This window comes from Protopterus annectens, chromosome 3.part0 (assembly GCF_019279795.1).
Source record: "Protopterus annectens isolate FY-2018-M chromosome 3.part0, PAN1.0, whole genome shotgun sequence".
Classification (NCBI taxonomy): Eukaryota; Metazoa; Chordata; order Ceratodontiformes; family Protopteridae; genus Protopterus; species Protopterus annectens.
In genome coordinates this window covers 1,123,094,173-1,123,108,614 of record NC_056731.1, presented here as the reverse complement: position 1 = coordinate 1,123,108,614, position 14,442 = coordinate 1,123,094,173, and the positions used below count along the sequence as shown (strand labels likewise).

At 37.9% G+C, this 14,442-nt stretch overlaps 1 protein-coding gene across 3 annotated transcripts in view; it reads left to right on the top strand.

Moving 5' to 3' along the window:
• Window positions 1–14,442, top strand: part of LAMA3 (laminin subunit alpha 3) — a 2,187,360-nt gene that overhangs the window by 1,051,070 nt on the left and 1,121,848 nt on the right. For all 3 annotated transcript variants that reach the window (XM_044065357.1, XM_044065355.1, XM_044065356.1), the window contains exons 15-16: window positions 5,568–5,705; window positions 8,614–8,672. In XM_044065357.1, the coding sequence (XP_043921292.1) occupies window positions 5,568–5,705; window positions 8,614–8,672 (197 nt within the window). The remainder of the gene's footprint in view (window positions 1–5,567; window positions 5,706–8,613; window positions 8,673–14,442) is intronic.

Sequence of the window (14,442 nt, the reverse complement as noted above, 5' to 3'; positions counted from 1 at the left end):
AGTTAGGCATCAACCCCTGTATCACTAGGTGGGTTGCAAACTGGCTCACAGTTAGAACCCACAGTGTGAAAGAAGCCTCTTCAAGTCAGATTGCCAACTAGTCATGAGTGAAGTCCCACAGAGTTCGGTCCTGGGTCCTCTCCTGTTTGGTATCTACTTCTCTGAAGTCCAGGCCAACATGAAGGGACTCTGGCTGACAAAGTTCCCAGATTATTGCAAGTTGGGAGCTATTATTAACTCCTCAAGTGATGTAGACATCCTACTGAATGGCCTCACTGAGACCAACGACTGGTGTCAGAACCATGGCCATAAGCTCAATGCAAAAAAATGTGTCGTCATCTTAATCCACTAAATGCAAAAGGCATTATAAGAGATCTGGGAACACTGGTTGACAGCAACCTCTCTTTTGATCACCACATTTCCACTGTGGTTAGAAAGTCCTTCTGTGTGGCCCATCTCATTACTAAGGGTTTTGCATCCAGGAAGAAAGAGGTCATTGTCTTCCTCTTCTCTTCCCTCATTAGGCCAATCATGGAGTACAAAGCCCCATTTGGCATGTCCCTCACTAGACACCTGCAACAACTGGAGAGACCACAAAAGTACCTCACAAAGAGGATCCTAGGCCTTAAAGACTCAAAAAAACTCTTAACTATTCTCTGTCTCATATCGCCTACTTCGAGGTGATCTCTGCTTGACTTACAAAGTCATGTCTGACCCAGCTCTGTTAGAAATGCTACATCTAAAGAAATCCCAATCCCTCCACACCACAATCTCCAGAGACCTCAACTTCATTATCACAATTAAAAGAACATACTGAAGGGACAGGTTCATAACCCAGAGACTGCCCATGCTATGGAATAGACTTCCCATACATGTCAAGCAGAGCACCTTGCTGACCCACTTCAAGAGAAATCTTGATGAGTGCATAAGAAACAGAAAATTCATCCCAGGGATAACTCTAGTGGCTCTACTCAACAGAGGCAATGGGAACTAAGGTCGGGTGGCACTATGCCAGGGTAATCCTATAGCTAAGCTTGTAAAGGCCCCAGGGCCATTAGCCTAGTACACACCTATGGAGCTATGAACCTAAGGCTGCTGTGAGATCTTTATCCCCTGGTTCCTCTGACTCCAACACTCTATGTACCCCATCTGGGTCTATAACGTCAAAAATCTCAACTAAACCTGCCCACCAGATATTTTCTTTTACTACCTGGGGGATTTGCTCTGTAATGAAAACTGAATTATTACCTATCCCCAATGTTGGGAAAACCTTTTAACTCAAGCCCTTTGCTTATCACTGCCATTTACCCTGACACCTCTAATGGCCTCACCCTGGGCTACAAAAGAACTTATCTGTCCACCATTATAGGATCCACTACCCCTCCCAAATCTAAATCTCATTGTACCACTGGATGGTCTGCACTTAAATGTGCCTCAGTCTCCCTTTGAAGAAAATTCTGAAGACTGCCATCTATAATTAAATCATTCATCAGTCTAAGCAAATCAGCATCTGACATAATCCCAACACTTTCCCCATGGCCACCACAAACATCAAGCTCATTACTTGCTATTTGTTTCTAGTTCATCGCTGCTGGATTGACTCTTCGGCCCTGCAGTCTCCTCATCGTTTTGACTCTAGCGCCTGAAACCTCCATTGCTGTACAGTTGCCTTTCCATGTCCTTTTCCATCTGCCCCTTGATGGCTCATCCTGGATGGCCTATGAAGCTTGTCCCTGCGTATGCACTCTGTGAAACAATTATTCTGCTTGTAATACCAACTCCTATAAATTCTGTGCCAGATCCTCCATTTATGTCATGCTAAAACAAAGAAAACATATCAGAGAAGCCATAAATACCCAGCATTAAAATTCCCACCTCCATCCAGCCCTCTTTTTCCACTTTACTACAGAATTAACCTTACCTAAATAGCCCCCTAACCACTTTACATCACCCTGACAAATCTGCAGCCTTCTTCTTGAATCACCCCCTATTGCACCTTCCCCCCAAAGCTGTATATAATTGCCTCAGACTATAGCTCACCATGCAGTTTCTGACTGCATGCTGTTGGACTTGTTTTCTGCTTTGCTTTTTTTTGCTGGTGGAAAAGCTTAGTAGAGTCAGACAGACATCCAAGTCTGCTTCTTACCACCAGAATTCTGGACAATTCACTAGATAAATAACGGTCACCTCCTGTTACCCACCCACCCACCCCCTTGATCTCCCAGAATATACCACCTTCTTACAGCCAGCTGTCCTAAGCACAAGAACATGGACTTTTATAGATATATAATGTGTGGCACATGCTGTGAAGATCTGCACAGCTATAGAGTATTATACCTTCCTCAAAACCTCTTAACACAATAAATCTGGACAAAAGATGCAAAGCAGTGGCAATTGTTTTAAAAATATTTCTCTTATGAGCTTAGAACATTGATGGAATAACAGGTTGTGCATTAACAAGCTGTCTATTAGTGATTGCTTAATGACAGCTTGTAAGTTATTTTTTCCTTAAGGCAGCAACAGAATATTAGGTGCCTAAACTCATTGCTACCTTAAGACAGTGATTCCAAAACTGTGGTCCGCATACCCCTTGGGGTCCATATGATAATTTCTAGGGGTCCGCGCATTCACTTTTGCAGCATCCTGGTGACCAACCTTTCTGTAGTAAATAAATAAATAAATAATAATATTCTGCTATGGCTACACAGCTCACTGTCATTAAAAACAAAGAAAACAAAGAGCGTTCCATGTTTGCAGCCGAGCAGCTTAATTTCCATGTTCGCAGCTAACAGCTGCTTGCCCTGAGTTAAAAAAGGAAGAAGAAGACAAAATAACTTCTGTGTTTGCGGCTGAAGCTGAGCAGCTGCTTGCTTGCCCTGTGTTTTCCATCTGGCAGTTGGAACTTGGAGGGAAATTTAAAGGAACTGTTCTTTTCCCTCCATGTTCCAGTGGTGAGTTTAGGTTGGTTGCTGGGACATGCACCTCTCCCCAGCATAGCAAAGCTGGTACTGCATAGCTCATCCTGAAACTGTTGTTCCAGCAATTCAGGAGTGAGTGTTCGAAGACCCTGAAGTTATTTTATTTATTTATTTATTTATTTATTTATTATTTATTTATTTATTGTTAAGCAAGGCTTGAATAAATCCAAACAGATTTTCACAGAATGTCCAGATTTTTGCCTCATATTTTCTGTTTCTCATAAAATTGTGTTTTTCTGGCAACTCCCTGGCAAATCATTGAGGTCTGACATCAGACAATAATGGCAGACTTTTGAGCTTTAGACTTCATATCCTATGTTCAGAAATTTAATACTGCTGCAAAACTTGTTGTTCTATCAACTTTCTAAGTTTGTAAGAGCAATATTTAAAAGGTGTCCCTATTTTGGGGCCTTTTTCGACCCATTATTTGTGGCTTTGTCCAGATTTCTTGCTCTATTCTAGTCTAAGTCTAAGAGGTTGAGAGGTTTGGGGGTGTAAGAGGTAGGTAGTGGTGTTATACCTCTCAAATGTACAGATTTTCACAGAATGTCCAGATTTTTGCCTTATATTTTTGGTCTGTTCCTCATAAAAAAAAAATGGGGGCAAATCATTGGGATGATTAAAGTTATTAAAACAAAATAATGGCATGCATTTTAGTTTCAGACTTCATATCTTTCAGAAAAATGCTTTCTAACACAAATCCTGTTATTCCAGCAACTTTCTAAGTTTATAAGAGCAATATTTAAAATATGTCCCCCCCCATTATGACAGGCTTTGTCCAGACTTCCTGAACTAAGAAGCTGAGAGGTATGGTTTTGTGTGTGTAAGAGGGAGTTAGGGGTGTGTGTGGGTGTGTGTGTGCAAGAGGGAGGAAGGGAGATGTGCGTGTGTGTACATGTATGTGTGTGTGTGTGTGTGTGTGTGTGTGTGTGTGTGTGTGTGTGTGTGTGTGTGTGTGTGTGTGTTTGTGTGTAAGAGGTAGGTAGCATACCCCTCAACAGTCCAGGTTTTTGCAGAATGCCCAGATTTTTGCCTCACATTTTTGTCTATTCCTTATAAAAAGGATTGAAGTTGCTAAATAATGGCAGACATTTGAGTTTTAGACTTCATATCCTTAGAAAAATGCACATGAACACAAATCCTGTTATTCTAGCAAATTTCTAAGTTCATGAGTGCAATATTTATAATCTGTCCCTTTTTAGGCTTTGTCCAGATTTCTTGCACTAAGAGGTTGAGGTGTTTGTGAGAGAGAGTGAAATGCCCTAGTTAGGGTTAGCAGGTAGTTACTAATTTGCTTAGGCTCAAACGCTGCACTTTAGCTACAGGAAACAAGACCCTGAATCCCACCCCAACTACCAAGCTGCATTTTTCAAGGAACTGAGTTTCAGGTGCATTTTTCAAGGAATTTAGTTTCAAGTGCATTTTCAAGTTATTGTGATCTTCAAGGGAAGAGAAGTTTACTGCTGCTCATGCTAAATTTGTTTACAATGTGCAACTGTTATGTTTAGCAAATGGTATCACTATTGCTGTATAGACTTTTAAAGCAGTGTTAGTAGCATAACAGTTAGGATGCTTGTGTTTTGATGCAGAAGGCTGTGGAGTCTACTCCCACAGTATATAGATGGATTGCTCATACTGTGTTGTATATTAAGGAGGTGGGGTGCTACAGTCCTGAGTATGTCCTCCTTTGGATGAGATGCCTAGTAACTGTGAACCTGTTTTCAGTTTGCCATCCATTCCCTGGCCTATTGCAATATTACCAGCTTACCATTTTTTTCATGTGACATAGGCAATTTATTCTTCAAGGGCAGCAGGCACTAAATTTGTAGATGAAACACTGAAATATAATGTTTTTAAAATTCAAATGTTGCTTTATTTTTATTAATTATTAATATCAGTCTAAAAACAGAATGCAAAATCTAGGGGTCTGCCAAAATATTTCCTTTATAAAAGGGGTCCTCCAGCTTGCAACGTTTTGGAACCACTGCCTTAAGAAAAAGTTTTGACAGTTTACAAGTTATCAGTAAGCTATCACAATCAATGGCTTATAGATAGTGGGTGGGTGGGTGTAAAATGGCCATGCTACCCAGGGTACCAAATTCTCTTGATAGAGCTCTGAACGTAGTCATAACTTTAGAGGCAACAAATCACCTTAAGAAAGGCCACTGTATTTTTACAACTGACTGTAGGCCTTGTTACGAAGAGCTAATAAGCAGGAAGAACAAAATATCAGTAGCAGAGATCGCGACATACAAGGATTTTTGTGGCACACTGTATACGCTATCATGAATTCAGATTAAAAGACACATTGTGCTAGAATTAGGACTCTTTCAAGAAACAACAAAGTGAAGAGGCAGAACATTTCAGCTGTGAAAGTATCTCTCTCTCATTTTTTTTAATGAAAGGAATCGGATGGCAGTTTATATTATATCTGTAATAACTACAGCAGTACTATTGATCAGAATATGTTGTTGTTTGGTCATCGTAGCAAAATATTAAAATGACATCCATTAATTAAAAAGCTTTACTGATTGCAGTAGTGACAGCTGTGCAGTGAGTCTGTGTAACCACATGTGTTTTTTGCTGCAGCTTGCCAGTGCTCTGCTGATGGCTCCATCAGCTCTGTCTGCCATTCGTCTACTGGACAGTGTCACTGCCGACCAGGTATAACAGGGCAAAACTGTGACCGATGCCGTTCTGAATTCCAAGACTTTCCACATTGCCAAGGTACTTCCTTTTCTGGCTCAAGTATGGGGACTTCTGCAAGCAGTACCATTTTCAGCTCCTTATACTAGAAGAAAACTGAAGTAAAACTGAGAATAAATCATAAAGGCAATTCATGACATTAATAAGTGCTCTTTTAAGTATTTAAGCCATGTGCTTACAGTATAGTTAAAATTCTCAAGCTGAAGATGTTTCTGCTTCATCTTTGTGTATTATCTACAGAGACTTTCTAATTAAATTGATGAGTGCCCTTTGCATGATGTACTAACATACTTACTTAACTTGTCTGAGCTCCTGTTTGCTCACAGGAAATGTGGGAAAGCTGTTAATAATGCCGCAGACTGGGTGATTTTTTATTTATTTTCAATAACTGAAACTTTCTTGAGATCAGGTTTGACACCGTCACTTCTTATGTCACCTAAAGAAGTCATTTGTTTCACTTTCAAATTACATTTATCTTTATTTAACTTCAGAGTTGTTCTACGTGTAACTTCAAGTATTTTCTGGAGTCTAGCGCTATATCACTGTTTGGTAGCTCCTCAAACAGTTATATCATTCATTGGCATGTTGAAATTTCAGTGTATTCATAAATCATGCAAGCATCTTTGTAGTGCACTTCTTGAACACTCAGAACAGAGTCAGTCACAAACAGAAATCTCAGGCAATGATACAATGATATCTGGCAAATTGTATAAGTAAACAATGTTTGATGGCATCATCTGACTTCTGCTGCTATAATCACAGGTATTCATCTAATTTGTTATAGACTTAGCAATAGGAAATTGACATTAATTCCACATCTTAGAGATTCTGATATATTCTCACTTGATTGATTCACTCAAGTCTTCAGAATTTATGCAAATTTGAAATTTTGCATTTTTCCTTTGTAAAATCTCTATAGCATTACCGGCTGCACAGATTCATTATTTTTTTATTTACTTCCAGTTTTTCTGTCCTGTCAAACTTTGCTTTCAATGATTTCTGAAGAGCAAATGGAACTTTTCTGCATGGATAAATGACAGACAATATAGATTTGTCAATCATAATAGCATGATCCTCTGGTAAACAGCCATCCCCTTTAAGTTTTTGTGATTAGGACTGTATTCTTTATTTATTCTTTTGCAAACACTTACATCTAGTTCTGCATGCAGTTCCTTTGGCACTACGGTAAATGCGAGTATGTGCCTAACGTTATTACAAGTCATTTTTGTCCTGATTTTTTCTTTAAGCCGAATGTTGGCACTTAAATAGTCAATCTCATTCACTTTTGCATCACTTAACTTTTATTGCGGCTTAAGCACATTAATGTATATAAAATTACATTTACTCATGCTGTGGTCATTCAGCTTGAATATTGTTATTCACTTTTAACAGAATATCTGGTGATCCCTTCAAACACTGTGGTAGTACATCTACAAAGGAACTCTTTCATTACCTTTTCAGTTATATCATTTGGTTAATTTTATGTTTCTTGTTTCCTACAATAACGTGTAAAATTATTACTCTTACCGCATGTATTGGAGGACTTCCCATGGACTGAAAACTTTATATGGTGGTGCTGTATTCCATAATAACTAAATTTCTAGTAATTTTTGTTTGCCATTTTGCTGCCTTTTTGCTTTTCCTGTCCATGTTCCTTTCATTACATTGTATCCATTTCACTGTTTCCCACTTTTTCATGTGCCCACAACATATCTATTATTATCTGCTCTCCGCCTTAGACGACCATATCAGCTACCCACCGGGGTTTTCTCTAAATCTGAATCTTCAGTAGGCTTTTTGGTCTGTCCAATACCAGGTAATTTGCATACAGTTTTGTCCTTGATTTAAAAAAAATGTCTCAGTTCTCTGAATTCACATATTGAACTGCGGATTGTCAGTTCATTCACAAAATGATCAGTTGACCTTTCTGCATGCATGTAAACAATTTATATCTTTCATGCATTGCACTTCATTTAGGTGCACAGCATTCTTCTTACTTTCCTTCAGAACTGGTTGCACTTTTATTCTGTCTCATTCCTCAAGCACAGCTATAAGCCATGGTCTTATAGTATCCATAATAGCTTGGTCTTACACTATGATTGTATTTGTGTCTGCGTGTGTATGTTGGGGAGGTTTTACATGAGCATATTAATGTTATGTTCTGAGTTATAACTGAACTTCTGTTATTTGATTTTCATACAATTTGGATTTTGCACCAGTTTAATTATGGAAAAGGTATGGCAAATCTGGTATGGATAGGACTGATGGGTTTTGTAAAATGCACAGAAATGTGTTGAACTATGTCTTTGGATAAACAGAAACTTTTTTCTAGCATTCAAAGTATTTGGGGTAAGTGGTTTGTGGAAGGAAGCATTTGAATAGAGCCTAGGAAGTATTTTAAATATATGAAAACTGTCAAAAATGTATATGTTATTGAATAAAAGGGGCACACTTCTTGAGAGACAACTGATTCTTACATTGTTAATAATTTGGGCATTTAGAATGCCTGCAAAACTGGTCATGGTTATTGCCTTAATGGGGCTTGAGTTTGATATCACTGTTCTAGTATGCTTGTTAGATTTTTTTTTTAATATAAGTTATTTATTCTGCTCCTGTAGTTTTGCAGAAATGGTTAGGGCTGTGAGCTGTTAAAAATCTTCATCCTGTAATTCTGGATTTGATTCCTTCAATTTTACTCCATAAAAAGCCAGGCATTGCTTCACTGACTTCTACTACATAAAACTGATGACCAAACACATCAATCACAACTGATGAGACAGACACACACCTCCATGAGAGATCAAACCACACAAGGGAATGTACAGAACCACTGAGACATAAAACTGTTTCTGTAAGGGGCAAGCCCCTCTCCATCCCCACTACTCACTTATTTATTCAGTATTCAGAATTTATTTTTTTCTAATTTCAGACATTCCTGATGACTGCAATCCTGCTGGCACAGAAAGCATAGGCTCTGATTCTGATTCTGTAAGTATATGTTAAATAAATGTATACACTAATATGTAATCAGGTACAGTTAAGAAGCTTGCTGTTGACTAAGAGATCATTATGATATTTGGAACCTTTTAGTGCAATTTATACAGCTCAGTGCCACAACAACCACAAGAAGAAAATGCGAGTTACAGTGATTTTATTTCTTTTAGTTTTTAGATTACTGTTTGCAGAAGCTGGTCAGGTATGCTGCAGTTCTCAGTGCTGCAAACTGGCATGACTTGTTTCATAGTTGTACTTTCAGCATTAGTATAGTGCAACAGGTGTTTGCAGCAAAGCTGGGTCAAAGTATTTGAGAATGATGCTGAAGCGTGTTCCCTGAGCCAGCACTGTAGCCAGGTACTCTGGTGCTTTGTGCTGTACCTCAATTTGTTTCCACCTCAACTTTAAGTTGCAGAGCAAAAAGAAAGGAAACAAAAGTCCTCTACTTCAGGAGTAAAAAAAAAGAAAAGAAAAAACTCTTTCTACATTAAAACTTTAGTAAACTGTTCACTATATTTGTAGCCAGCTGCTTGCTACCACTTATATCACACAGGAAGTGCTAAACCAGCCCAGTCCTCGCCACAAAAGCAGTATCAGTATTCATTGTTGTACTGATAGAAATGAATGCTGGTTCTGCACTACCAACAGATCTGCCCCCGATACCTTGCACATGGGGCAGCTGCCCCTCCGCTGCACCTTAGCTGCATCTCTGCCATGAGCACACCATGCCTGTGTGTTAGTACCTAGCTGCATAGCTTTCTGTTGTACTTTGTAGAGGGGAGTGCATCCTGCTTAACTAAAGGTGCACCACTACAAATCAGTTTTGATGGGATGGCTTAAGTGTAGATTTAGCCCACTTACAATGTTTAAAAGAACGTTGTACAACTGGACTCTGTGCGGTAGTAATTATATCCCACAACTATTCTGTACTATCGTTGTGCTTTAATGGTTTGATTGTTGAGGTAGCTGCATTGTTATTTAAGCTGACAGTCCCTTGCAGAAGTAAAAATTAAATTATCGTAGCATAATAACAGAAGCACTAAAATGGAATTTAAGGCAAAAATGAGGCTTCATTGGACTAGCAAGCACCGTTATCCAAATGCAGTGTATCTCCTAAAGTTACATACTGCAAAAGTAATTATTTCGGGAAATATGAAATTTAAAATAATTAATTTGAAATGTACCATTATAGCTGAGTGGGTTCCTATCATGTCATTGAACCTTTACAAGTTCGAACCACATATGGTCAAGACCATACATTCGAATTTGTAAAAGTTTGAGCGTGTGAATGGAAATCTCCATAGGCGGAGGTTTCCATTCTGTTCAATGTGGTGTGATCTCGGAGTTGGTATATTTAAGTAGTGGGAGGTATGGGGGTGCAGGGGGGCTTGCCACCCTGCTTACAACAGTTTATTTTATTGTCCGTTGTGTTTTTTTTTTTAGGTAGTCGAAGTTACATAACTTCGAACATAATGGTTCAACTATTAGGTGTTCAAAGTTTCGTAACTTCGACTATGTGATATAGACCCAGCTGAGTAACTCACCAGTGCTGTGATTTTTTTTTTTTTTGATTTATGGTACAAGATCATAACTCTTTTCTTTATTTGCGTATTATCTCTGAATGAAGATTCACATTTTTGCATCATCATTCTAGTATTATTTCACCACAGTTCTGTTGGGATTTTGATTTATTAACTTACTGCAGAACTCTGTAAAATGTCTGCACAAAGAGCTAATTGGTTTTCTTGCAGTATGTTCCCCTGTCAGATGACTAGTATTAAGTCATTATGCAGCAAATGCTTTAGCCAGTATGTTGAAGCCCTAAAATGAGATGTGCATTTCCAGCAAAGCAAGAGAGACTGTCTAATATCTTCTCCAGTGCTATTACATAATGGGCACCCTAGAATGACACTGCACAAAACCAGCATGAAGGTAAAGCATTGGAATATGTAGCACAAAATACAAACAACAAAATTCCAAAAATGGACACACTGAGCCCAATAAATGGCGTACAAAAAGCATAATTTATTAGTTCCACAAAGCTTTCAGGAAAATCCTTCTTCTGAGGAAGAGTTAGCTATTTGCATGACTACAAAAAAATGGATTACTGATAGAATGCAGGTTGAACCCATACAAGATGGAGACTATTAAAATGAATTTTACTTCAACAGAAAACTGAGGGAGAGTTGTCCATTTCTAGAGGGAGGAGATAGAATGACATACTTGGGTTTACAACTATGTCTGTCATTAGCTGTGCCAACAGAAGCCACTTACTGTGTCATTCTTGACAAGGTTAAGGGCTACTGTCAAATATGGAAACTATTCTCTATAGATATGCTACAAACAATTCTTCCTGTTAAATTACTATATTCTCCCTTTGATAGTATACACTTCCAAAGGTATTGTAGTGATTACCCCTAGATCTGTCTGCAAAAACTAAAATCTTGCAATAGAGATTTTTGTTTGTAAGGGGGAAAACCTGGATGTGCTGAGAATACCTTACTCTCCCATTTAAGTAGAGGTGGGCTTGGTCTGTCTGATTTAGAGCTGTATGCTTTGCTGGCAAGATTAAACATTTTATGAGTTGGTTGACCCTGTAAAGTACAACTTCAAAAGATGTAGTGAAGAGAATATTAAGGGTCTAACTAACTTTTACGACAAGCTACAGAATAAGTCAGTGACTGAATTATTAGCCTACCTTGGTTGCTTCAGTGGTATTGACTGACTAATGGATTTGATAGAACAGGCATGGGATCATGGTTAAAGAAAATGCAAACCATAGGTATCTGTGTTCACTGGGATTTGAAGACAGTTGAAATAATCAGCGGATTAAGGGAATGTCTGAGTTTGATCTACTGGAAGCAAATATTGGAAAACTGCCAGGTGCTAGATTGAAGTAGATGTTATTCTCTTGTTGTGACATGAAAGCCTTTTTATATGAAATTAGTCTTGAAATTAACTAATAAAAAAAAACTGATGAGAGTAACCTCAGAGGATTTGCTGAGGTGGGTTGTATGGCTAACAGGGATTAGAAGCCAACACAAAATAGCAACCCACACCCAAACTCACACACACACACACACACACACACACACACACACACACACACACACACACACACACACACCTCAAATACATAAACTGCTGTTGAAGACAGGATGGGATATAACAGATAATTACAAGCTTGCTTGGGACAGGAAGTTAGCTTCCAGTTAAGCTCTGAAGCCTGGGTGCAGGTTATGATTACCCCTTGATATGCATCACTTTCCAGTAAATTCAGATTTTTGGGTGGTAATGCCAATTTAAATATTTTCATACCCTGGTGAGGTTACACAGAATATTCCCAGAATCTGATCAAGGGTAATGAAGATGTCGCATAGGAGCGGTAGGGGATTGGATGTTTATGTTTCGGGTCTCTCCCTCTGTATTTAAGGTGATCCTTCAGAAAATCTGTGATATAATAGGACAGGCTATTACTTATCAACTCAGCAGTGTTTCTTTTGGGTCTCTGCACAGAAGGGAATAAATCAGTCAGAAGTTAATTTATTCAATCTCATTCTACTAGGAGTCAGAAAAACAATTAGTAAGAGGTGGCAAACATCAGACTCCCTGGAATACAAAGATTTGCATCTTATTCTTGAGGGACAGGGCATTTCTTGAACTTCATTGTAATGAATTTAATTTTAGAAAAAGGCCCCAAAAATGGTCAGTTTGGAAATCTTTTGTTGCCGCTGATCACAATAAGTTTTTAATGCATTAGATTGCACATGCTTCATATTATTAGGAAATAATTTATGAATGGTTATTAGCTGTAGATCTGTTTATCTGTTTGCTTGTTTAGAATTGTAGATGATCATCTCTGTTGTCAGTTATATTTAAGATGTTGTAAATAAAGTCTAAATAAACCTGTTTTGGGAAAAAATGAAACAGCAGCAAAATGAATGAAAAGTAGATGATAGCATTAAATCAGATAACAGAAAAAAATTAGCAATACAATAACAGCTACCAACTGCATAAAAACAGAACATGAAAAAATAGTAAAATGTACAGTAAAACTGAATCAGACAGCAATTAAACTGTATTTAATCAATAGATGACTGAAAGTACTACAGAAAACAAGTACTAACCTGCCCTTCAGATGAAGGATCAGCTCAAAATGCCAGCTTTAGTAATTTCAGAACATCTGCTCTATGAGCAACCTTCGGAAGTCTTTAAATTAAGACATCAAGCAAGGTGCAGGCTTTAATTAAGACAAAAATCAGGTTTAGGCTTAATCAGGACAACAAGCAGATGGGTTAATTATGATTTTGAAGCCTGCATAAGTTTATATAAATCATGCACAACATAGCCCTTGCCAGCACACCAGGAGAGATATAATGGTTTGTTTATGTTCCAGATATGAAAGAATTCTGAAGTTTTTAAATTAAGATGACAAGAAGGTGACAAGCTTTAATTAAGATAAGCAGATGTGAAAATTATGATTTCTTGTATATGTATCAATATATCTTATGTGTTTGTCTATAATGGCTAAAAGAATGGCAAAGGTGATGCCAGAATTGATAGATATGGATCAGTGTGGTTTTCTGAATGGGAGGCAAACATTTGACAATGTTACTAGATAAATGATGATCCAGAAGGAAGCAGAATGGAAAAAAATGTCACCGTTATTGGTGGATCTTGATGCAAAGAAAGCATTCGACAGAATAAGCTGTGATTTTATAAGTAGGGAAATGGAAGCATTTGCATTTCTTAATACAATAATAAGGTTAATTAGAAGAATATATGAAGGATCAGAGGCAAAAATCAAAGTTGGAGGGTTCCTCTCTGATATGTTTTGTCTAAAGAGAGGAGCCAGGCAGGATGTCTTTTTTCTCCTTTGTTATCTGTGTTGTATTTAGAACCCCTGGAAAATAAAGTAAGAGACCCAGAAATTCAAGGATACAATTGGTATGGTGTTCAAGAAAAAATTTCGTTATTTGCAGATGATATTATTTTGTACCTGATAGAACCAGGAAGGGACATCTCAGTGTTGTTGAATATTTTGAGACAGTTTCAGTTTTTTTTTTCAGACATAAAATTAATGAAGATAAAACAAAGGCTATAGCTATAAACTATGTACCCACACATAAATTGATTCAGCAATACCCATGTTTATGGGGGCATGGTAAAGTGGCGTATTTAGGAATAAGGATTAAAAAGGATTCAGTTATAGCAGCCAGGGATATGTGGTAAGACACCAAACAAAAGATAATACAAAAGCTGAAAAACTGGAAGCTGTTGCCTATGGATATGGATAGCAAGATACAAGCAGTAAAATGTTTTTAGTCCCTTTGATTTTATATACATGTTAAGCATATTTTTATCAACCAGAAGAGACTTTGTGGATAGTAGTTAATGTAAAGTGTTGAGGGATTTTATATGGGGAGGGAAGGGCCAAGAGTCAAGTTGGATAAGTTGATCCTCCTAACAGAGCAAGGAGATTTACTTGATTTGAAGGGATATTTCAGAGCTACACATTTAAGGCTCTTATAAATAGCACAAGCTGAAAGCAATATTTTAAAGTAAAAAGGTTTGATGATGAAGCAGGAGGGCAATTCAAGAAATAAGAAAAGAGTGTGATTTGGGATGTAGATCCTTAAGGAAAATAACAATAGTCATACAGAATAAATTTTGGAGTAGAAATGAGGTTTAAGAGAAGGCAGGAATTTTAAGGTTAAAGTGTTTACCTGGCAAACACAAGGTGCAGGGTTTGATTCTCACGTGG